General features: G+C 33.4%; 2 protein-coding genes across 10 annotated transcripts in view; one reads left to right on the top strand and one right to left on the bottom strand.

The window, feature by feature from the left end:
- The window catches only part of LOC148274464 (protein lingerer-like), a 51,519-nt gene extending 30,651 nt beyond the window's left edge, over positions 1–20,868 (top strand). For 5 of the 9 annotated variants that reach the window (XM_088237098.1, XM_088237091.1, XM_088237092.1 and 2 more), the window contains 7 exons: positions 44–207; positions 1,970–2,245; positions 3,803–3,953; positions 4,576–4,706; positions 6,159–6,311; positions 15,166–15,198; positions 18,770–20,868. In XM_088237098.1, the coding sequence (XP_088093224.1) occupies positions 44–207; positions 1,970–2,245; positions 3,803–3,953; positions 4,576–4,706; positions 6,159–6,311; positions 15,166–15,198; positions 18,770–18,871 (1,010 nt within the window). In that variant the 3' untranslated portion in view covers positions 18,872–20,868. The remainder of the gene's footprint in view (positions 1–43; positions 208–1,969; positions 2,246–3,802; positions 3,954–4,575; positions 4,707–6,158; positions 6,312–15,165; positions 15,199–18,769) is intronic. The other 4 variants (XM_088237099.1, XM_088237096.1, XM_088237095.1 and 1 more) reach the window with 3 other exon arrangements.
- Positions 20,869–21,014: 146 nt separating this feature from the next.
- Positions 21,015–25,275, bottom strand: LOC148274463 (6-phosphogluconolactonase-like). The gene is made up of 4 exons (XM_088237100.1): positions 25,080–25,275; positions 24,416–24,616; positions 22,846–23,129; positions 21,015–21,418 (listed from the first exon to the last, which is right to left on the bottom strand). The coding sequence occupies exons 1-4, from the start codon at positions 25,195–25,197 to the stop codon at positions 21,317–21,319; spliced, it is 705 nt and encodes a 234-aa protein (XP_088093226.1). The 5' UTR covers positions 25,198–25,275; the 3' UTR covers positions 21,015–21,316.
- Positions 25,276–26,705: the final 1,430 nt, after the last annotated feature.

Here is a 26,705-nt window from a genome sequence, read left to right as displayed (position 1 = left end):
CCCGCCTAACATGTCTCGACGCCACTAACCTCGCCCCGGCCAGGGAAGTGTAGCGTCTCCTCCTCTGTGTCAGGGGTGGGCGTGGGAGCCGGGGGCCATGTTGGCGTCATGGGCCAGTACATCATGAGCCAGCCCTTCTACCAGCAGCCGCTGCCCTACGGGTACGAGGAGGTGCAGATGCTTCAGCAGAGGCTGCCCCACCACATGGTGAGTTCTGTTATAGTAATTTATTTAATTACAAATTATTGTTGCAAATCATTGATTTTTCTCATAATTTTTTTTTAAAACCTCATAACATTTTTATTTCTAAATTATCTATAATATTATCACATTTGCACCCCATCAAAGTATGTACTAAGTATGACATTTAATATAATTAAAACAATTTTTCGTCTAAATAAACAGTAGAAGCAGGTTGTAGGTTTTTATTTGATTACACTTACATATTTGATTACCATAGACAACTGAAATAGATCAAAATTAGATGGAGAAACTATCGCTCCCTCCCATTTCTGTTCACTGTTCTTCATAGTCCTAACTCTCCTATAAACCTCCATGAAAATTTTTAACGCTTATCAGTTCATGGTTAACCTCTTAGTTCTAACTCTCAAAGCACCTTCATAATTTCCATACACAATTCCTTTTTCTTATCTAACTCATGTAGTGTCCGAGCAGCTCGACTGTGGACTGTGGATCTCCCATCCTCTTTCGAAGATGTTTCTACAGTATCCCTGTTTAAATCACACCTGAAGAAACCCGCCAATGTACAATACAGTAAAACCTCATTTTTACGTTTCTCAATTTTACATTTTCCTGCTTTTTACACCAAAATGTTTGGGTCCCATTTTTTTCCATACATTCTCATTCAAATATCCCCCCAATTAACGTTTTTTACGGTTTTCATAACCCCGGTTTTTACCTTGAAATTTTTTTGAAACTCACTCGATCTGTCAAAAGACACCGAGCTGTGCGCCGCCACGTGAATGGAGAATAAAATCGAGGTAAATAAAAAAATGTGTAAATTATTGTCTTACTAAATTCAATGTCGGTGCAGTGTAATTGGCCATTTTGTTTAAGTGTCTAATTTTTACATTTTACTAAATTGTGACATGCAGTTACGATGCAGAAAGTTTGAAAAATCGGCAATAGAAATATTATTTGAAGTTGTAAACATAATGCGAAAAGAAGATAGTTTGAACAGTTATCATAAAAGTGTTAAACAGTTTGGCTGCGATGTAAATGACAGTTGAAATTCTGTGGTGCTATACTAAAAAAAGTGATACCATATAAATAAAATTTCCCAATATTTAGGGAAAAAATCATTGCATACATTTTATGCAAATTCAAAGTTTTATTTTCTTTTTTTTTTAAGGTTAAGTACCAAGATAAATTTATTTATGCATGTATTTTTTTTAAGTCAATAAAAAAATAACACAATCCAGTTTTGTTTGAAAAAATATGAAATATTTTTATTTATATCATTGGTAAATATGAATAATCCCCAATCATGACAGTTTTTACAATTTTTCTGCAGTAAATTTAGTATAGTCTTGTACAATAATTATATTGTTATGAAATTATTTTTTTCCATACATTTTTCATTTCCTCAAGTTTTTAAGGTTAAGTACCTACCTACCTACATAAGATTATTTAAACATGTTTTTTTAAATTCAATAAAATAAAAAAAACACATTGTATTATTGATTATTAATGAAATCATCCCCAATTATGACCGTTTTTACAATTTTTCTGCAATTTTTCATTTCCTCACTTTAGCGTTTTCCTCAGTTTAACACTTTTTTTGCTGCTTCCTTGAAAAAGGTAAAACAGGGGTTTAACTGTATTTAATATTATGTACAAGAAGGTAAATAAATAAAATAATGTAAATACTCATCTCTTTGACTGAAAAAGGTGTATATTATGTTCATACAAATTTGCTCGAGTTACCTAAAACATCCCAACATTTCAGACGGGCTACTACGACATGGCCTACCCTTCAACCCGCGCCCCGGACGCGCCCTTCTCGCTCGACGGGCGCTTCGGGCGCGCGGGCGAGGCGGGCTCGCCGGCGCTGGGCGCAGGCGGCGGCGCGGCGGGCGCGGGGGCCGCGCCGGGCGGCGCCCAGGGCGGGCAGGCGGCCGCGCCCGGGCAGCCGCCGGTCGTGGCGCAGCCGTACGCGGCGTACTTCTACCAGCCGGGCATGGTGCCGGGGAGTTTCCAGTACGGCACCCCGCCGCTCTACCCGGTATGTTTCATTATTATCACTTACGCATGATAGTTGAGAGAGATGAAAATACGTTATTTGGATATAGGATTTAGTATGCCTGTCGATTCAGGGAGCTTCTGTGACAAAATAATATGATGTTATTTATTTATTTTATTTTATAAACATAAATGGAAAATCTGCCTTTTACAAACATTTGTAATATTGACATATTTGGCTTAATATTTTTATTTTTTTTTAAACATGAATTTCCTAATACCCAAGATTTATAAAAAAAAATTAAACCAAAAATTATACAAGATTTATATGTAAAAAAATTAACCTAAAAATTATACAGCATATTCAGTAGAAAATTTTAATAATAAAACTTTCTACAGTAAAACAACAAGAAAATCATAAGTACTGTTTCACACAGCTAGGCAAAGTGAACAAAAAACTGTATATATTTATATTATGAAATGCATGAATAAATAAATATAATTACCATTCACCATCTTTGAAAAAGTTCAAAAGGTTTGTTCTATAGGAAAAATACCCTACACTAAATATATCAGATACGTGGGAATAACTATTGCCGAGTTCATGAAGTCTATTTAATACGGCATTACAAGTATACACTGTCTGTGATTTGTTGCTACAAAACGGTGGCACCTGTCTAGTCATTCTTCCAGGCACCCTGAAGTTGATGAGAGATAATAGTTCAGGGCAATCCCATATTGAATTTACAATTTTGAATAAATTTAAAAGGTCTCTATCGTGCTTTCACACTGGACCGCTGTGCACGTGCAAACCATGAGCCCACTACGTAATTTCGCATGATTGGCCCATTACTCACCATGGCAAAAATCCACACTGCATTATAAAATACAATCAGTGGATCGATATTTATTATAGATTTTTATTGGGTGATGACCCGCGTAAAACCATTTAAAAATGACAAAATATGTACAGACAGTGATTAGTTACACCAAATGCATTCTCATATTTTATTTGTTATATATACGACCTAAGCCAATTACAAAAGTTACATGAAGAAACATACATTCAAGAAACTGAACAAAAATAACATAAAACTATGTAGCAAAGACAAACAAGGGAAATACAATATTGGTATACAATATATTTATAAAAACGAAAAACATAAGACTTCGAGCTAAACCATGCCAATCCAATCATCCAATTCATCCCACACTGTTTTAGTGGCGAACAGATCTACGAAAAGCCGGAAAATCTATCCCAAAAAATTCCAAGTCGTTTGACGAATTGACTAAACTACACATTCTGGAGATTGGGGCATAAAAACAAAAGTTGCTCTTAGAAAATTTAATTAATAGCAGATTTTGACTTCTGGTGACATGGTTGGGAACATGAAAAGAAATTGATTGATTGATATAAGAGATATATGGGTTATTTTACATCTGGATAAATTTGCACCGTCAGGGAGCAAGGGGTTAAACACTGTATTTCTGTATAAGTCAATAATTGTTTTGATTTTACAAATTGACGCACAGCAAAATAACCCAAAATGTGCACCTGACCAATATAAAAAACTGAATGTTTATTGATGTCTGTTGACAGATGGCGACGGGTGGCGGTACAGCATCATCCACGTATGGCAGCGGGAAGGGGGTGGGTGGAGGGGGCTACGTGGGCGCCACATACGGAGCCCCCCAACCCCAGCAGCAGGCCTATGAGCAGCAACAGTCACAGCAGCAAGACTACAAGTCCGGTCAGTATACACGAGCATGCCAAAACTTTACCAAGCGTCACAAAGGGAAACATATTGAATTAATTAATCCGGAGCCCATATACATACGCGCCACAATGTATGTAGGTAATGTGTAGCTGTGTGACCAGTATTCAAGCATAGATTTGTTCTCATATTTTTAATAATAATAATGCAAGTTGTGTACCATTACTTATTTTGCGCTATCATATATAAATAATTCTTCTGGATAGTTTAATTTCTACATCATGTTTTTACAAAGATTTAACCGTAACAGGCCAGGAGGCCCAATTGCAGTGGTGATTTACAGCACAGAACATACGGGCTTGAGGAAAATTGAGGAAACCGTCCGAGCGTGGGTCAACTGTCTTGACCACTATACAACGGAGGCTGCCATATTGGCCATTCAGCGGCACTAATGTAATATTATTTATATGTTTTTGTACTTATCATTTTCTCAAGGTTTAACAAAAAAAAACTCTTTTTCTAAAGGATATATGGTAAAAAAAGATAAGAAATAGAGTTTCTTTCGGTTTAAAAAAAAAATGGTTAGAATAATCTAGTAGATTTCATTTAGGTTTTTATGTCTTGCCTACGCTTATGTTGCATTAATTGTTTGTTACAGGTGGCTACACAACGGCACAGCAGTCTAGTGGGGTGAAGCAAGGAGTGAGCAACTCCACGTCTGCGTCTACTGATCTCAACAACTCCATGTACGGAGCTGGCAAGGCGCACGTTTCTCTCAACAAGGTCAATGTGAGTTTCTCTCCGCTTTACAAATGCACCAACACAGAAGGGGTGAAGCGAGGAGTGAGTAACTCCACAGCTAGGCATTCAAAGGCAGTCATTTCTTTATAGGTGAAATAATTTATAGACATCTCACCTACACTGATAAGAGCTTCTAGCTATTAGCTAAAGCACTGTTAATGCCTAGACCTCTATTCTTTTCTCAAAATTTTTCTTCCTCTTTGTGCTTATGATATTCGTACTAAATGCTCTTAAACACCCTTGAGGTATTATACAGTCGAACTTGTTTATTATGAGGAAAATGGGACTGACTGAATTTGCTCGTTATAAGCATTATTTGTTATACTAGAGAAAGGTGGTTTTTTAATCCAATTTCAATTGCATATAGTCTAAGTAAACAAATAAATATACTAATGGTTTATACTGATAATTAATAAAATAAAACCATTAAAAAAATTATAACAAATGCTTACAAACATACTACTTTCTAAATTTGAAATGCAGATAAATAAACATTATTATTTTCCGCAATATTTGCACTGTGGATAAGAAGATTTTTTACGCCACATTCTATTTCACAAATAATGGCTACTTTTTCAAGAATTGGGAGACACATCCTCTTGTTAGTAGACATGTTTATAATTTGAGGGTTAATTTTCAACTGATCTGACATCACCCACTCGTATTGTTTATTATGCACTGACCCATAAAACATTAAAAAAAATTAGAAAGCTTTGTAAAAGCCCTCAAAATAAGAATATCATTCATAAACTACAAAAGAAGTTGTAAATTGTAATATGGTGCCGAGCCAGTACTTACTGGGTACTCAAAAAGCTTGAATTTTTTACACGCAATTTCAACCATGTATGTGATATTTTTTTAATGTTGTCGGCATTAACACCAATTAGGTACTTAGATACTTCCGTAGTGTCAGAAACGTCTTCTGATCCCGATACCCAGCGGCATCGGTCCTAAGTTAGCTGCCCATTTAGATTTTATTGCTCAGTTCTTTTCAAAATTATGTTTATAAACGATTGAAGATTTTTTGCTCAACTGTTGACTATATTTTTGTTTGGTATGTCCGAGAAGTAGCTTGTTGTAAAAGTGAATAAATGTATGGAGAAAACCTTAAACTAAAATGTCAATGAGTGTTTCCTCGTTACATCTGAGATCTCGCTATTTCCGTGATCGTTATAACCAAGTTCGACTGTATTACGAAAATGGCACTTTATAAGTTAGCCATAATAATATTAATAAAATGAGTTCCCTTAAATTTCCGCTAATGTGAGACACGCTTGCAATTCCTATTATCTCAGCTTAACAGGCTCAGTTTTTAATTGTTCAGATTATAGAGACTACTGTACTAAACAAAAAGTTTCCAGTAAATAAATATTTTTTTAATGTCTTAAACTCTTGGAATATCTTTCAAAATCAAATTACTGACAAGATTTGTTGTTCCAGAGTTACGACAAGGCGGCGTACCACAGCGCCACCCCTCCGCCCCCCTTCAGCTTGGCGGGGGCGGGGGGCGCGGGAGGGGTCGGGGGCGCCCAGTACCCTCAACACCTCTACATCCAGCATGGGGCCATGCCCCCGCCGCCGGCGCAGCACCAGGTATTGCCGCGAACAGAGACACCCGTGTTATCGCACGCTCGATCGGTTTTTATTTCCGTCCCGACGTCAGGTTGCTGTTGAAATTTGGTACACGCCCAAAACAATTTAGGCATATCAATGGTGCTCAGGACTATGGCTTTAAACATTATTCTAAATGTGTTTTAAACAATTACGCGGGTTTTATATACATCCTGGCAAAATATTTAAGCCGATAAGTATTATTTATTACTGAGGAAGTTCGCTACGGAAATTGGATGTCAATCCATACTAATATTATAAATACGAAAGTGTGTTTGTTTGTGTTTCCTTCACGTCTCAACGGAATTTTTTGCATATGGATAGCCGGAGATAGGGTACTTATTTTTCATCACTAATTTAAAAAAATTGCAACGAAAAAAGTATACAATATATCAACAATATCAATATATTTTAAAGGATAAATTAGAAATTTATTCTTCTAGACATGTGAAGCAATTTTTTTTTTTGAGAAACAGGAAAAATAATGTATTTAAAAAAAAATATAGAAATTTAAAACTGGATGAGCATATGTGTTATGCATAAATGAATATCCTATATTAGAAAAAATTCAATGAGTCCATTTTTGTTGTGTACCTTTAAATTATTATTTTTATTTGTTCTGTAGACTACAGATTTAATAAGTTAGCTACCAACTTCTGACAGTAACCTGACCATTTGATTCATTGCTTTTATATTTTTTTTAGTATATGAGGTATCTTTATTTGATAACCATAATTTTTTTGTCAGTACAGCATGCACAGTTCAATGCTTTTTTAATTTTTATTTTGTAGTACATCTTTACTGTGTTCGAAATCCCAACTCCTGACCTAATTTAATAATATTACATGATTCCCCGTTGCACCACAATATTTAAATGTCTTAACCCGGTTATTCTGTTCTGAAATTTGACATCTTGGCCAGTGAAAAAAAATGATTTCACCTCTTTTACTCCGCAAATATCAACAGAAGGAAGAATTTTCGAAATGTGAATATTCAAACAGGGACAGAAAATGTACAGTGAAAAATGATACAGTAAAACCTCATTTTTACGTTCCTCGTTTTTACGTTTTCCCGCAATTTTACACCGAAATATTTAGGTCCCATTTTTTTTCCATACATTCTCATTAAATTTTCCCCCCAATTAACGTTTTTCACAACCCCGGTTTTACGTCGAATTTTTTTCATAACTCGTTCGATCTGTCAAAAGACGAGCCGCGCGCCGCCGCGTGAATGGAGAATAAAATTGAGGTAAATATAAAAATGTGTAAATGTTTGTCTTAAACTAAATTCAAAGTAGGTTCAGTGTAATTGACCATTTTATCTATATGTCTAACTTGGCGTTTTACTAAATAGTGACATGCAGTTGACAAATGTTAAGGATGAATAAAGTCTTTATATCTATAAATTACGATACAGAAAATTAAAAAAAATGGCAATATAAATATTATTTGATGTTATACACACATAATGTGAAAAGGAGATAGTTTAAATAGTTATCATGAAAGTATTTAACAGTCCGCAATGTAAATGACAGTTGAAATTTTGTGGTGCCATACTAAAAAAAGTGATACCATATAATTTAAATTTCCCAATATTTAGGGAAAAAATCGTTATATGCATTTTACGCAAATTCAAAATTTTATTTTCGTGTTTTTAAGGTTATTAAATTAAATTATTTATGCATTTTAAATTCAATAAAAAATAACATATTGCAGTTTTGTTTGAAAAAATACAAAATATTTTTAATTATGTATATCATTGGTAAATATGAATAATCCCCAATCAGGACAGTTCTTACAATTTTTCTGCAGTAAATTTAGTATAGTCTTGTACAATAATTATATTTAATTGAAATTTAAATTTCTCCATACATTTTTCATTTGCTCACTTAAAAGTTTTCCTCAGTTTTACACTTTTTTTGTTGCTCCCTTGAAAAATGTAAAACAGGGATTTTACTGTAATTTTAACCAGCCGTAGCAGGCATAATTCCTTTAAATGCCTATACTTCCGTATTCCCTTCTCAAAGAGAATCTCCATCCCCGTTGAAATATCATCATTTGCCTATCTTTACCCAGTGGTGCATAGGGCACTGCATTGGTAATCCAATTGTGATAATCTTGTACATGAAGGCAAGATGAAAGCTATATGCTTCAGATCTAGTCCAGGGACTACGAAGTATTAAATACATATTTCTTGCTAACCTTGCCAGGAACTGAGCCCAGGGCCACGAATATGAATGGTTATCTTCATCGATATACTGAGGCGGTATAAACTAATATCAAAATTCAAAGTATCTTTGTCGGTAACCGTTAATTGAACATTTTTAGAAAAAAAAATTGTAAATATATTTTATTTTTCATAATGAAAACTTAATTTTACTTTGTAGATATAATTGAAGATAAATTTTAACTTCCCATCAGAATACTTACCCAGGGCCTCAGGTGTGGTAGATAAAAACTCTTACCATCTACGAGGTGTCCCGATCTCCACTCGTATTTCCTTTTTCTAGATTTTTATCTAAGAGTAGCTATTGAATCAAAAGCATTTATCCAGAGTTCTGGTTCTATTTCACACACGGAACTGTATTGTTCATTTCGTTCAATGACAGGAAAAATAATAATGAAGAAGTTCAGTGCTACAAGAAATTGGATATGTTTTCTTACATGCGCTAAAAATTAGAGCATTTCATTGTACGGTGAAGTTTCTCAAAAATGTATGAAAAAATTAACTACGTCACGAATTCACTCGGATAAACCAACGATAGAGTGTTGTCACAACACTAGCTAACTCACCAATCAGCAGAACTCTCCGACGAGAACTTGTTGCATCATGTGTAATTTTAAAATTACAAAACATTAAAAAATCATGGTACTGATAATATGATAAAAATGCATTTTTTTAAAATTTGGGTTAGTTTGATGGTTTATTAACAAATAAAAAAATTGTAAATCAAAATTTTAATTTCCTCTTTGGAATATCATTCCCCTTTCTGAACTAAGTGATGCATAGGGCACTGCATCGGTGCACCAAATGCGGTGTATTTTAATCATTCATGTATTTCACACTTGGAAGGTTCCAGGTTTGATTTCATCTGATTTTTCTCATGCCTGGGTATTCTGTGCTGTAATTCTCCACTGTAATTGGACCTCCCGGCCTTTTGTGGTGCAAAAAAAATCTTTTACATTACGCAAGGTGATCAATCTTACGCTTCAGATGAATGCAGTGAATCTTCAGAATAAATATTTCACATTGACCCCTGCCAGGAATCGATCTTGGACCTCAAGCGCGGTTGGCAAATGCGCCAATTACCCTACAAGGGGATCATATATCTCCACTTGATTTCCTTTTTAGGGAACTTTATCCGAGATTAGCCGTCAAAAATGCTCGTCCAGGGTCCTGGTTCTATTTTACATACAACTGTATTCTATATCTCCTAGGGACGGACAATTGAAATAACTACTGTAAAAATAGTTATTTCATAAGTCATAATCATCATAATAAAAACTTATCACTGTACGATTTTAAAGGAAACTTTATTATGTATGCTAACGACATTGGACTGTTCTATAAAAATCAAACTGATGTACCAAAAGACAAGGACACAAACAGAGACCTAACTATTTTGACTAAATGGACAAACACAAACTTACTTACACTTAATGAAAAAAAATGTACTATTATCAATTTTTAATCTTAAAATAAATGACATAAAATAGATGCTTACATAAATGATAATGACTAATTTAAATTGATCATGTAAAATACTTAGGACTAACAATAGACAGATATAATAATTTGATTAAGAAAGTGGCGACATTATCAAAAACTTATTAAAATCATTCAAATCAAAAACTTTGTTCCAAAAACGGAAAAAAATCTAATGTTTGATGGAAGCCTATGTAAAAACTAAAATATGTTATATGCAATTACTATGGGGAGTAGGAAATCAAAATGACATAAATAGACTTGTAGTCTATTTATGTAATTTTTTTTATGTCTTTGTAAGACAGCAAAATAAAATATTAAAGTTAGTATATGACCTCCCTTATCTAACATCAACTAAAGAACTCTTTAAACAAACTAAACAATTGAATATAACTGAACTCCTCCAAATAGAAAATCCTCAAAATTTATTCATAAATTCGCCACCGATGTAATTGTAGACGAAGAATTAAAACTTAAACTTTGCAAGTTAGTCAGACAATACACAACTTTCCAAGATGAGACAAGGACAGTCGAGACTAATAATAAACCAGGAGCTCAATCACAGATGGCTATCGACATGCTAAAAAACGTGCTAAGTATTTGAGCAATCACCACGAACAATCATGAACACGCTGAAGTTATCGCGGTCGCGTTGCAAAACGCCATAGATAAGTTCCGTATCCGTAGTCCGTGGTCAAACGTCAAATCAAAAAAGTCAACACGCGTGTAATCTCGTGCCGGTTTGTTATTTCGTTTTCAAGTTACAAACAATTACTATGGCGACTGCTTTTCTTAACATTTGGCTTGCCGACCGCCGGCTAAATGCAATACGGCACTCGAGAAAAATCGAAAGAAGGCGTGTGCGAGATTCAACCAATCCTCTTGAACTGACCGAAGTTGAATTTCGTTTTGCAACGCGACCGCGATAACTTCAGCGTGTTCATGATTGTTCGTGGTGATTGCTCAAATACTTAGCACGTTTTTTAGCATGTCGATAGCCATCTGTGATTGAGCTCCAGGGGCTGAACTTATACAATAAACTACCACAGACAAAGACTCAGACAACATTTACAAAAGATGTTAAAAATATAACAATTGAATATGAATTTTTGTAAAAATTTAAAAACCGTTTATTTCCAATTGCAACATTTTGGTCTCAACGTGAATTACACAATTTTACCATGCTATTTTTTTCTTTTTGCATATATTTTTTTGTATCCTTTGCTTTGTCCCAAATCCCTGGTATGTAATGTAGTCATTTTTCAAATAGTGCATGTCTTTTTTAGTCCTAGTAACCAACCTTTTTTTTGTCTCTTCAAACTTCGGTGATGGTACCATATTTGACCTCTATTAACATACTAACACACTATGTATGGTTGCATGCTGTTCTGTATTTCTTTTCTCATCCTATGCAAGTATCGTAGAACATTCATCATTTGTAATGGCATAAGTAATCAGAAATTCATACTGGAAAAGCTCTGTAAATTAAAGTAATATGTACAGTTTTTTAATATAGTTGACCGGCAAACTGCGAGGTTAAAATTTATTCCGGACAGATTAGGGTTTAAAAAATAAATGTATTCAACACTTATTTTTCTCAGAAGATCCACTTACATGGACACATACTATTTTACAGTTTATTTCACTTCCGATTGGACTGTATTCGATGGTTTGAAGTAAAAATGCTGGAAATTGTGTTCGCTACATAAAAGAATATTTATTTATTTATTCATTTTTTTTCCATTATAAACTATAATCAATAATACAAATAATGTCACCTCATTGGGGTTACTTTTTAAACAAAGAAGATTAATTACAATATTTGAGTTTGTCCAAATGTTCGTAGACAAAATACTGGATTTCACCCCCTGAATGTTACACAGTGTGTAAAGTGGCCACTTAAACCAGCCAATGACAGGTCGTAAGCCCTGTAAATGCCTAGACGTCCATATTCCCTTATTTAAGGTATTCTCCATCCCTGTTGTAATTTGTCAATCTTAATTACTCCCGAGGGGGTGAAATCCAGTCTTTTGTCTACATTTGGACAAACTCAAATATTGTAATGAAACCAACTGGTCCAAGAAGAAGTTTAAAATTGAAACATTGTTTTCAGGCGTTGCCTAGTATGTGAAATAATTCAGTCAGATGAATCTCTTCACAACAATAAAGGTTTCAGCTCTTTAACTTCACTGAAATCAACACATGGAAGAATTGAAGAAATATGGATGTTCAAACATAGGCAAAATGGTGAATGTTACACAGTGTGTAAAGTGGCCACTTAAACCAGCCAATGACAGGTCATAAGCCCTGTAAATGCCTAGACTTCCATATTCCCTTATTTAAGGTATTCTCCATCCCTGTTGTAATTTGTTAAAGAAGATTAACTTAATAAACAGAGATAATTAACAAAATGTTCAGACAGTTTTAAACACTACGTATTTATGTTTATAATTAATTTATGTATCGACCGGTAGTCGTCATTTTCTTTATCGATAATGAAATATTACTTGTCAACGATATGACAGGCCTTGCCGTCTGTGGCGCCATATTTTTGTAGGTGGGACCAGTGCTATATAAGCTCCTGACGCTACTGCGACCTGTGTAGATCTATTGTGACGGAGAATAATATAATTACTATAATGCAACAAAACAAAATCCGCACAGTGGGCCACCATGATGCATGAGAACATCAACAGCTATTGTCGTCCTTAGCATAAGATTGGATAAATGCATCCTGTTGAATAATCGTCTTATATAACTATCGTACTGGGACACTTTCGTCACTGACAGTTTTTTTTTATAGGAACACAATATCTCTGACTGGCGTTTCTAAAATGAGAGACATGATTTTGACAGCTATTCCGGGCATAACCGCAAACTAGTTGATGCATTTAAATTATAAAAACGCAATGTAATGACAGATCACCATGATCGTATGCATGTAAATTTTTTCAACTGTACATGAGAGTGGTTTAATTTTTTTTTTTGACACTGTCACTACTTGATAAGCACAAAAGCATATTATTTGCTAATTGGGTTAGTTATATGTTTTTTTTTTTAAACCTGGAATATAAAGATAGATCAAACCTTTTCAAGATCAAAGATAAAAGAAAGTCAATGTCACATTTTTCGCACATCCGTCGTTGTTATATGATCACGACGATATGTACACTGTATTCTGAGGAAAATGTATCTTCTTTGTTTTGTTTCTTTTTTATCAACGATTTCTTCATTCAAATGACAAGAGATAGATGCTATTTTATACAGTGAAAAATGTTCAATCATTTCAAATGACTTTCGTTGTATTTAAATTAACGCGATGATAAAATGTTTCTCACTATTGTGCATAAATTTTAAAGTAATTCCTCAAAAATAACCTGTAGTACGTACTGTTATCTAATTTATTTATTCGTATATGTGCAAACACAATAACGAAGAAAAAAAAATACATGTGTGTCATGTCCTCTCAGACCGTATGTAGTTTTTCTTCAACACGGGACGTCTCAGTGGAGACTCATTATTTTTTGCGTGTTAAACTAACAGATAAATGTGGCGTCTACAAATAGCCCCTGGGCTCTTCTATCGGCTGCCGACTCGTCTGCATTCTCCTGTATCAGGCCTGCGTTACATAGTTACAACGTGAACGAATTAGCTGCCCAAAAGAAAAGGTTTTATTAAAAAACTAATTATTTTGTATGTACTCATTATTTTAATTTAAGAGCTTTTCCTTCATACAAAATACAAAATCAAATGAATCTTTTGTGGCATTAAAGTCTTCCGTACTTGTGTACTGTAATAAATATTACATTTTTGTATACAGGGGCGTATTGTTGGCTATCAAAATTTGCGAAAAATATATGCCAGCTTTTTTGCTGTTTGACGGTTACATACATTTTCGAAAACATTACAAAATATTTTGGCCCCCATGAGACTAATAAAACTCGGACGCCCACTTCGCCCCTGGTAAAATTGAACAATATTTTTATTGATCGATCGGTGTGTATTAATTATGTCATATGTGGTATAGCAGAAAATATAAATCTGTAAATTTATGGGTTCAATTCCCATCCTAGATGACCAGTTTCAGGCCTTATTTCTGCTATTAAAAATTCATTCATTTTATAAATTAAATTAGAATTCGCTTTAGATTAGAATAGTGTAAAATTTTATCTCGCGAAAACATTTATTTAGTTAGTGTTTTTTTCACATCAATTAGATGCTGGAGATTGATCCGGTTAATTTATATTTTCTTCTTTAATTTGGCATTTGTAATTTATCAATTGAAATTCACGGTTTAAACATTTCTCGGCAATGCAAAGCAACGTGGGTCATTGTATTTTTTATTCATAGAGGTCTGCTTGTAATTTTCACATTTCAGTATGATGTGATTTAATACTAAAGATTACATTATTCAATTTAAAAACTTTTGTTTTATTCTCATGAGATGGATTTCTCATTAAAATAATATGAGCATTATAAAACATAGTTTACTATTTGATTCGATAACTATTGTAAGAAAAGATTTGTGCAAAAAATTTTTTACACAAAATTTATTCCATGCAGTACTGTGTAAAACAATCAGTCTTTTTGGGATTTCTGAAAAAAGTAGAAATTGTTAACTATTCATTGTACGAGTATGTTTTCATGTCAACCACGTCGAGAATTAAACCTGAGACCTTTTGCATTGTAGGAAAACTAATCGACCGTTACTCCACAATGGATTTGAATTCATTAAAAAAATATTTTCATAAAGGTTCACTCTCTGTTTTATCGTAACTTAAATCCCATTTTTCTTGCACATTTAAAACTACACAGTTGAAAATGGCTTACAATTTAGATAACTCATCAAACCATAACACAAATAATATTTATTTACAAAAATAAATAAAAATTAAACAATATTTGAATTTCACATTAAGGTACAGATCTCTATGAAATAAAATACCTATAGCTTTTCACAAAAATCACTGCTTGTGCAATTAAATAGCGTTGTCAGATCTTTCTTTTTTATGTCACAATTAGTTTAGATGCAGGTGCATTTATCGGCTGAAATCGACCAGGACTTAGCGATAGCACCCCTTGAATTTTTTGACTGCATGATTTTCTTTTTAAACAGTATTCTATTTTGTAGATGGATGCACGGGTGAACAGTAACAATAGGAGGGTAAGTTAACACTTATAGATTATATTTCTTGTCTCCTATTGTCTTCAATTTATACTAATCGTACAGTTAAAACCCGCAGATTTTTAGTGTGAGCTACCACTGATAAAAATGCAATAGCGTGATTTTCGTATAGTAGATTTTACTTACCCAGTCTCTAGCAAATGTATGAATTTACAAATAGTAACATTAACACCCTTAACTGCGTCAATACAACACCGCTTTGTGGCACGATTCAATTTTTTAATACACATAAAAATTTTCATAACTCAATAATGCAAGTTAAAAACTCAACTGACACGGTAATTTTTTTTAAAAGGAAAGGCTCTGAATATGAGGGATCATTCTGATGGCCTTTCCTTTCTTAATGCGGAGACATCAGAGGTGTTTGATTTTCATGCCATAAAATTGTGTTAATTACATTTCAGTCACCTCAAAAAGTATCATCACCATCATTCCCTTTCCGCACCTAATGGTGCATAGGACACTGCATTGGTACACCAATCGTCATGTCAATTTGTTATTTTCCATTGTGGATTTCTATTTAGTCAATAAATTCAAATATTACGAAGATAAGTTAAAAGACGTGTTATTACTCTTATCCTTATTTCAATTTACCATAGTGTTAAAAATGGCGCCATATAAACTACCGTATTGTTATTAAAAGGAAAAAAAACAGTATGTTCAAAATTACAGTTATATTTTCACATGTCGGTAATAATGTTGAAAATATATTAAATGTTTAGAGTGGATTTTTATGATTCTAATGATATGTATGTATAGTATAAAAAACAAGTTTTCAAAAACGAACCCATATAAAACGGCTCGCATTGGCATCATGTCCGAGTGCGCTTCCAACAAAAATTGTGCATAATATGGTGTGGTAACGTAATACATGCTGTTTGTCCCGTATGACGCAAAATGTCTCATTTTCAGGTAATTCAAAATATGTGTATTAAAATATAACCATTGATGAAAATTTACATCGTCACACGGAAAAAATTATTATATCATTACCATTGTTATTTTTGGTAATTAAAAAAAAAAATGTGACAAAACCCTATTAAAATATTCAAAGTTATATTTCTGGCAGTCATACTCGTATAGATTGATTGTAAATGAACCATATTTAGGTATTTTCAACAGAGAATTTAATTTGTTGGGAATATGTGAGTAAGCATTTGCAAAACTTATGGTCTCAACAATAGATGTCGCTAGTTTTCTCCATATTTACATTTTATATGAAAAACCAACACATTGTGAAATACAGTATCTAATCCAAGCTTTCTCAAAGCAAAATCATTCATACTTTTTATGAAATGGTTACATAACAAATACCTAAATAGGTGCGAAGGAAGAAAACTGAGTCAGTTTCACTCAGTTTATCCTGAAGATGGCTCCTGCAATGGTAGCCGAAACGTCCGAACAAATCCAACATACACGGTATCACCCAAAAAGAAAAAAATATTAACAAATACCTAATTTGCGCATCACCATGAGTCACGGGCAAAGAGTTAATTACATGATAATAATATGATTTATCTTATACGTATGCATTTTTTCAATGTTTTCTTATTCAGAGTTGCTGTTCAAATTTATATTAAAATTTAATAAAAAAAAAGAATGAGAGAATGCAAAACGTAAATATAGCAAAATTTTAGGTGTTCAACACATAAATAAATGTATGAAAACTGTACAAAAATCACATTCATGTATTTCTATCAGAGATAGGTTGCGTAAAATTCATTAAGAAAACGACATTAACATCGGCAATGTTGGTCCAGACATATTTTATTCTTAACTATACAATGATACAGGTAAATCTTATAATTTTCATTGAAATTTCATCGTATGAACTTGTCTTAAAATAGCACCACTCAGTTGAGCAGAGAATAAAAGCATATTGCGTCGTGTGTTCATCAGCTTTCGCATTAATTTTGATGAAATCTTACACATACACTTGTTTTATCATTTTGTGTGCCTAAATCATAAAACACCTCCTTTATGTACATAACCTCAAAATATTTCTTTCTGTTTTCATCACGAGTCGTTGAGTTACAAAACCCGCTGAATGATTTTGAAAGAAATACCAATTGAGATAAAGGGATATTTAGATAAATTTATGAAAGAAGATGAGCCTAAATTACATATCCCGCTTTATTGTGTTGAATAAAATAAAATATTCAGGTAACTTGCGATATCTGCTCCAAATTACGCATTTATTGTGATAAAATAGTTTTATCCACTGTTAAACCTTGTATTGAGTACCTAGCCTTATTTAAAACCATGCAATATACAGTTTTTAATAAGGCTCGAGTAACAAAATAGTTTATTTGTTCCAAAAAAGAATTTCAAACCAGGTTTTGTAATTTTACAATTCTAAGTACGTATTATATATCTAAATATCTCTGTGTGTATGAGTTACTAAAAAATAAACAACATTTCCTGGAGTTGAATTAAATCTTCTTACTAAACTTTGTAACCCTTTATCGCTTTCCAATCCTAACTACTCAATTAATCCCGCCTTTAACTTAATTAGCAATGAATTAGAATCGATACTAAAAATATGAACTTTGAAGAAGTAAACCTTGATAAAGAAGCTTGTATAGCTTTGAATCAGGTCAGTAGAAAAAATGAAAAATAAGTGGTTAAAAACAAAGTTGTTTTATTATTTGAAACTTTGCTTCATTTTTACTTTTAATAATACCTCTTATACTAACATTTAGTACCCCGGTAATTTGAAGGTTTTACTGATAAATGAAAAAGAAAGGGATTTATTACGATGTCAAAGAATAAACCCAAATCGTTTTATCGGAATATAATGCTTCGCATAATTTTACATTTGTTGAAAACATTGTGCAATCATTTTTAAATGCATACAAAATTAAAATTAATTTTATTAAAATAAAAACAACATTTTTAAGGCCTTAAGTTGGGACAAGATATCAGGTCAGGAACCCTTGAGCAAGATATTATGAATATATTATTTACAACTCATTGAAAATGGCCCAAAAATCGAAATATTTGGGTAAATAAATATAGAAGTCTAGGCATCTACAGGGCTTATGACCTGTCATTGACTGGTTTAAGTGACCACTTTACACACTGTTGTACACATTCACCATTCCGCCCATATTTAATCATCTATATTCCTTCAATTCTTTCTTATGTGGTGAATGTTACACAGTGTGTTAAGTGGTCACTTAAAATAGCCAATGACAGGTCATAAGCCCTGTAAATGCCTAGACTTCCATATTTCCTTCTCAAAAATGTTTTTCCTCCCTGTTGAAATAAATTTAATTAGAAATTGTACGTTGTTATTATTAGAGCACATGTAAGAATATGTTTATGTGTGCCCTATTTCAAGATTCAAAATACCAAAAAAAACATTAAATAGATAACCTTTTAACCGCATTAATGCAACACCGCTTGTGTGAATACCACTCGATGCAGGATGCAGTTTTGTACATACATGTAAAAATGCTTATAAAATGACTAACAAATAGGCTAAATCAGCTCTCCTTGTCTACTAACCGATGCCAAGTGCCGCATCTAACAGTGTTGTATTTTGCAGGACAACGGTACAAACAACTCGAGGAGTGGAACTTCCGGCCAGAAGCAGCAGCAGGGGTCAGCCAAGCAGGGTTACTCCCCGTCGTACTGGAACGCCAACTAGACCAGCCGCAGTGCTCTCCCTCGTACCACCGACACCCACCCAATGCATCGACACGCACTGACGCCCCTGCCCCCTGTCAGTATCTAGTGTGTCACTCTGATTTGTAAATCATCGGATATGAATTTCCGCATCGTTCTATCGGAAGAACGGCCGACAATGTAAAAGTTCAACAAACTTGCGTTACGCAACGACGGCCGATGTGAATATATTCTATTGGATTATTTTTTGCAGATTGTTTTTATGAAAATCCCGAGTGAAGCGCCGTGCGTCATCCGAAATATTCTTTCCATCGATAAGATTTATTTAGAAGATATTTTAGATAGATCAAAATTTTGTAATGTAATTATTACTGATGACTGGTTTCATCGAGGAGTTCCGAATTATTTCTCTCGATAATGTTTATACTTCAGTACCTAGGCGATATGAATATTATAATTTTAAGCGCGATCATTCTCATTTTATTAGGCTCCGCTATTACTGTATTATTGTGTTGTTGTGTTGGCAGGATTCCATTTTGTAGATAGATGTTCCGTTTCTTGTACATTGTGGATCCCGAGTGTACTCTCCTTTCCGCATTTTGCTAGCTTTAGTTAATATTAGGAAAGTAGCTGACGAGACCTGCTATATCCCGTCGGCAGTTGATTTTTCCAAATTTTAATATTATTTCTTTTTAAGTTTATCGATTCTGCAAAATTTTAGGTAATTGATTTGGTTGTGTTAACTTTTCTATTTTATTATTTATATTTTTTTAATATTGTATACGAAAAGCATTTTCATATTATCAGAAATCAGACACCGAGTCAATTCTATTTGTAATACGTACTCTATGGTTATATTGCGTAGAGATTTACAAAATACTTGTAATACACCCTGACATTGGGAATGTTTCACTATCAATTATCGTTAAGAGAATAATTTATGTTAAATTATTTGCAGTAAATAAACAAATATTGAAGAATAATATTTCTCAGCAAAATCAACATCGGTATCCAAATATTTAGTCATTTAGAAAAAGTAGGATACCGCCGGAGAATTTGCAATTTAATAATCTCTATACAATATCTCATTGAAAACCAAAAATCTATTTTTTCACATATATATTTTTAAACTCTAAATGTCTATTTTTTTCTTTAAGCAATATGAATTTACATATAATTTTGTAGAGTTCTTACCAGCATGTTCAAGGTTCTCGATGTTTCGACTCTACGGGATGGGAAAATTGTATAATGCATTAATGTTCCCGATTCAGAATTAGTTTCCAAGTAGTACAACATACGTAATAATCGATCGAAATTTCTTAGGATTTCCCTTCGAAGATCAACAACTTACACAATGTATGATTTAACAATATTAAATCATATGCAAAATCTACAAGTGTTTTTCTTTAAAAATCTACTCCACAATGAGATCGGTTAAAGCTGGTTTTCGCAGCGACAGAATTATAAGTTAAAATTACAATGATCTTGTTGAAATGATTCTTTCAAAGTTCAACTTATGAATTATCATTCCAAGTGAACTGAGCCGGTTCATACTTCCGACGACTGTGCAATAGATGTGAGAAGCGAGTGTATGCACAGGTGAATGAGTTGTATTTATATAAATAGCACATGTGGATGGAAAGACACGGTGACACTTAAATTGACTGACTTATTACTAAGGGGTACAGTTCGTAGAGATCTGCGGGCGCCAAAGGTGGGACATATATTATAACAAACACATTTTTTATTTAAATACTTAATTTACTACTAGAATAACATTATAATTGTGTACCTATCATAAATGTATAAATTAAATTAAGATTTCCGGTTATTAAGGGGATCTAACCGAATGGTAAACTAATATAGCGCCGAACGCTGAATATTGCGAGACCGTGATTATGTGGTTACTTTACCATTTTGTATTTTGTATTTAGTTCTGGTTTATGTAACTGCAATTATTATAATATAAACAATTATTATAGTATAAATTAATCAATAAACTTCTGGTATGCTACTGTCTTATGATACTTTTGTTTTACCTTTCACAGTCTGGTGCTTGATCCAGCGGTGTAGAAAATACATTATTGCGTCGGGAACAATCAAGTGATACATATACCAATACATTGAACATTAGTAGAAAATTAGTAAAAAATCACACACATCACTTTATCAAAAACAATTTTTATTTATTATAACAGAGCAATATAAAAATACAAAATTTAAACTATGTATAATAGTTTATAACATCCGCATTTGGCCACATCAATAACAATAATTAATCAAGATCTACAACCAGATTTTTAAAAGCCATTATAAAACAATTTTAAAATATAGAACTTTTTTTTATTTAAAAAAATATATGTAAGAAACTTAAACAGAAGATTCAATAGATATTGAAACGTTTTTGCTTTATTATGCCGTATATGATTTGGGAATGATTATAGCGAGATCAGATCCTTATAGACAATTAGAGTAATTTACAGGCCGCCATGTCTGCTATCCAATATAATACTCCAGCACTTGGTTGTACTCTGTTTACAGGTAAATCTTCCTTGTCTTTCAGCACTCTCTGTAAATAAATAAATAAATATTTAGCGTTATAAATGAAATATAGCGTACATATTTGAAATTGAATAAATCTTAAATGTTTAGTAAAAAAGTTACTTTCAAATTCAAATAAAAATTAACACCTAATAATTTTATCATCACTCCCTTTCGACATCCAATGGTGCATAGGGCACTGCATTGGTTCATTAATCGCAGCGTATCTCTTTTTTTATACACGTATCTTTATTCTCTATTTTTGTTACATGGAGGTAAGACGATCAGTCTTACGCTTCAGGTGCCAGTCCTAGTGTAAATAAGCAGAAACGACATCATCATTCCACGTCCGCTCCCTAGTTGGAGCATATGGTATCCACAAAGAGCCTCCATGCATCTCTATCGGCTGCCAACTCCTTTGCGTCTTCCAAAGTCAGTTTCCCGTCCCGAAGTTCTGACATAAACTGCCGACGAACAGCAGTGGACGTCCAGGACGTTGAGAACCTGATGTCTTGTAAAGTAGGCAAGCGTGGTTAAGGCTCTCCGGAGGCATCCGCAGAATATGGCCTAGCTAACTGTATCGCCTCCGCTTGTTGACAGTTGTCACCGGAACTTGCTGCATCTGGTCTCTTATACTTCATTCCTCACAAAGTCAAACCACCGCACACCCGAGATTCTTCAAAGCAGAAATGGATTAAGTTGAATGCAAATAGACCCTTTTTAAATAGACTTGCCGATCAAAGAAATTTCTAACCCACATCACAGCTATCACTGTTATATTAACTTTTAAAATGTGCTAGGGGTTTGACGATTTTCTGCGGCTCTTGGCAAAAAAGTATAGCACTTGGAACTTGGACGTTTTCAGCACATAAAGATACCGTAGTAAGCTATCGAAACCGGCATTAAACTCATTTTTAGCATTTTGAGGGTTGGACACTTTCTGCATAACAACGTCCAATTGATCAAAAATCACACCTAATTCATTTATCAGAATGATCCTTTAATTACTAAATTAATTTCATAATTGTGTTTTGAAATTAATTAGCATGTTAGAGAACAAAACACAGGAGTCCACTTTTTGCCGTTTTTATGTCGAAAATGCAGAAATTATCGCAATAAGCTATTTTATATGTGAATAAAACACCAAAGTCCACTTTCGTCATATAAAAGCTTTTTTTAGTTAAACTATAAATAAAGCAATAAACATCAGTAGTCCCAGATACGCTATTTTAATACGTACTATTATTATCAAAAATAATAATTATTTTATATTGGAAGTTCTTTACAGATTGAAATTATCTCATTTGATTTAAAAGTTATGATGTTTTGGAAATTGCACAATCACAAAATGTTGTTTCCTGAACGTTTCGTTTCTTTTTAATAAAATTGTAAACAAAGTAATATTACAGCAACACACAAAGCTAGTCCTTCAAATATTAATTATAAAATAAATACCTTTAACATTTCTGCCTTGCCCTCTCCGCTTAATGCAAAAATACAACACTCTGCATTGTTGATGACGGGGAATGTTAGGGTGATTCTCGCTGGAGGTGGCTTCGGAGAGTCGGTAATCGGAGCTACTGTCAGTGTCCGCTCCTCGAGCAGGGAGTGGCCGGGGAACAAGGAACAAGTGTGGCCATCGGGACCCATCCCCAACAGGAGAAGGTTGAAGCGAGGAAGGTCCTCGGAAGGGAAATGGCGAGACAGTTCGTCTCTGTAGTGTGAGGCTGCATCTTCAGCTAGAAATATAATAAGAAATTTTAGTCCTACCATAATAAGGAAGGAAAAAAAATATTACCGAAATAAACAAACCGACCGATGACAGGTCATAAGCCCCGTAGATGCCCAGATTTCTATATTCCCTTCTCTAAAATGTTCTCCATCTCTGTTGTAATATGTTCAAACATTTCTCTAAATGCATCTATTCGTGCATAGGGCATTGCATTGTTAAACCAAATGCACCGTATTTTGATCATCTTTGAAATGAAGTTAAGGTCAGTCTTACGCTTCAGGTTCCAGTCTAGGACCGATGAAATATTGCAGTTTAAACAAACTTTAAAATCCAAGACCACCCTGCCAAATATCGAACCCAGGACCTCAAGAATGGTAGGCAATTATGCCAACTACTTCACAACAAGAACCTATCTCCGTTTGATTACCTTACTCTGAATTTTTACCTGAGAGCAGGCATCGAGTTGAAAACAAAAAGTTCTGGTTCTAAATCACACAACTGTACTCTTCATCCGCCTGGACGTTGAATAATTATTTACTAACCTATATAAATTGACATTTTAAGTATTTATTGACTTACCTTATCCCTAATTAAACTCAAACAACTGTATTTTATTTTATGTAACTCAATTATAACTTATGGCATAATAGGATGGGGAGGCACTAAAAAAATCTATATTAAAACCTCTAGAATCTGCTCAAAAATCAATAGTTAAAATAATTTTAAAAAAGCCCTTCAGGTACCCCAGCATAAAGTTTTTAGTGGAATTTGAGATCTTAGATATAAGACAATTATATATTTTTAGAATAATAATGTTTGTGAAAGCAAATTATTCTACCAAATCCCAAAAGGAACACTCCCACACTACCAGAAATCAAACTAGAGGATGGGTCATGGGGTCTATCACAAACTCTGAATTCGGGCAAAGAAACTTCAGGTTTCTGGGCCCCAAAATATTCAATATGTTACCTGAACATTGCAAAACCATGACCCGGATTTAATTTAATAAAATTTGTAAAAAATTGGTTACTGGGTTTAGGTCGGGAAAAATCGGAAAATTTACTCAAAATACATTCTTAAATAATAAATGGTATAAATTAATATTATATAACTGTATAGTAAATTAACTAGTAGGTAGTAATGTTATTGTTTTTTATTGCATATAAATGTCTGCCTTAAAACAGGTTGTACCTAGTTAAGCAGACTAGACATGATCCAGAGATATCTATTACCTAAGTGTGTATGTAGTAGATAAAGTAATTGTTATTTTTTTAATAAACTGATTATTATTACCTGACACCCCCTGCTTGATTTTGACAAACTGCGATTCTTTGAGTGGCACTTTGTCAAGAAGATTCTTCTTATAGGAACCAAATGTAGAGTCTTCACTATCCTCGGGAACTACCCTTTCATCGCAGAAGAAAAACAGCCATTTGGACCAATCCGTCTCTATAGATGGAAGACCAACTTCCAGGTATTTAATTAAAGAGCCGCCTTCAAAAAATACAAAAAAATAAATTCACACTCTTGACATAAAATAAAGAGAAACAAACTAGAGTGGCTCTTTGAGAAACAAGGAATTCAGACAATCTTTTTGGGAAAAGAACAATTTTTACATATATTGCATACAGAAAATAAGAATATATAGAGACTAAAATTGTAAAAACATTCGATATAAATTTATATACAAACAAATCGAAAATTTCTATAGATATGGAGAAACAGAGCCTGTACGTGACGATGTGGTGTTCTATCCTCTTTGCCCACTCTTAGGAAAGGCTGTATGAAAGAATAATAAAACATACGTGAACATTGCAAAGTTTATAATAGAACAGTTGTTTCCTTTTTGTGATACTAATAATTAAAATCAATCTTGTTTAATACCTACACTAGCCCGAATTCGATACTATCTGACATGTCAATGACAAATTGAGGTTAAATAAAACAATATAAATACCTGACAACCCTACAGTAAAACGATCATATTTATGGATCGCTAAATCAGCCGTTGCTTCAATTATCAAACACAATCTTTTGATAACATCATTTTCATCGGTCGCTTTAATTATACTCATTTTTACAAACTTTATAAAATACAACAGAACCTCGCAGATCAGCCGGCAACTTGCAGCGAGATTTACAGAAGAAAAGAAGGGTTGTGCAAATTGACATAACTAGTGATGCCACTACTTTCCGCAAGAAAAAAAAAACCACCTTCTACCTGACAAAAAAATAAATCATATAATAAATTAATCATAATAAATAGAACTGGATACTGGATACTTAGTAAAAGTAATATCGTCGGAATACTGATAAAATAACGAAATTTCATAAAAATACTTTAAAATGCAGTTATACAGGGTGTTGTTTAAACCCTGTCACATCCGAAACCACGATGACCAGTAAGGGCAAGAATACACATAAGCATATTTAAAAAAATATTTAGAACAATGATTTTTCAGATAAAATATTTAATAAAACTGACGATTGCTTATTTCTGCAGGGGAGAAATGAGGAGAGAGCGGTGCAGTATCAGACTCCCCCCTCCTCGTTTCTCCCCTGCAGAAGTAAACAATCATTTGCTTTTTTTATCATTTTATTTTTTAAAATTTTATTTGTTCTAAAAAATCATTTTAATGTGCCAATATGTCTTCTTGCTCATACCGATTATCATGGTTTCAGATGTGACAAGGTTTAATGAACATTATGTATGTTATTTTTTGAACTTTATAAACTAATGAAATCCTCCATAGTTTAGTTTCAAAATTAGCGTGTATAAAAACCCGCTAAAATTATTTTTCCCAAAAATGTTTTCTGGTGAAAACCATTAATTCCATGTACCATTTTTTTTTTCGGAATTTCGTCTATTGAAACAATTAAAGAGAACTAAAATGATTTCATGAATATGTATCATGAACAAAATATGAATAAGGAAGACCAGGGCTGGTATTCCGAACGCGTTTACAGCGCGCTATAATGCGTATTTAGTACCTAAAAACGCGCTATACCGCGCTATAATTTCGTTTGGAATACCAGCCCTGAACAGACTATATTGTTGAGTCAAGCTTTAAAATATATTTTTCTCAGTAGAGGTATTTTTTTTTTGTTATAATGCATTTTGAGGGTTATCATAATATATATTTTGTTCAATTTTGTGAACTACCTACGTAGATCCTATATATTATTTTGGTTTTGTCATGCATTTAAATCCTTTACTCGATTAATATTGCTTATTTATTTAATGGTTTTGAGAAACAAAGTAATTTTATTTCTCAAAAGTATTAAACAATATAGCGGTGGCCTCTTTAGTGTTGTGGTTAAGACACTTGAGTCAGACACGAAGGTTCCGGGTTCGATTCCCGGTGAGAAAACAAAAACCAAAATGTGATTTTTCTCAAGCCTGGGTATTCTATATTCTATACTGTAATTCACTACTATTATTGGGCCTCCTGGCCTATTATGACTTTTGAAAAAGTACAAGAAGTGAAAATAACAATGACACGCAAAGTGCTACAAACATCCAAAATATTGTTTTTTTACACAATTCAATTCAATGATTGCCACAAAAGCAAAATAGTGAAAC

Source organism: Micrasema longulum, unplaced genomic scaffold, assembly GCF_059751315.1.
Source record: "Micrasema longulum isolate JH-2025_06_02 unplaced genomic scaffold, ASM5975131v1 h1tg001643l, whole genome shotgun sequence".
In the NCBI taxonomy this organism is placed as follows: Eukaryota; Metazoa; Arthropoda; class Insecta; order Trichoptera; family Brachycentridae; genus Micrasema; species Micrasema longulum.
This window is presented reverse-complemented; position numbering and strand designations above follow the sequence as displayed.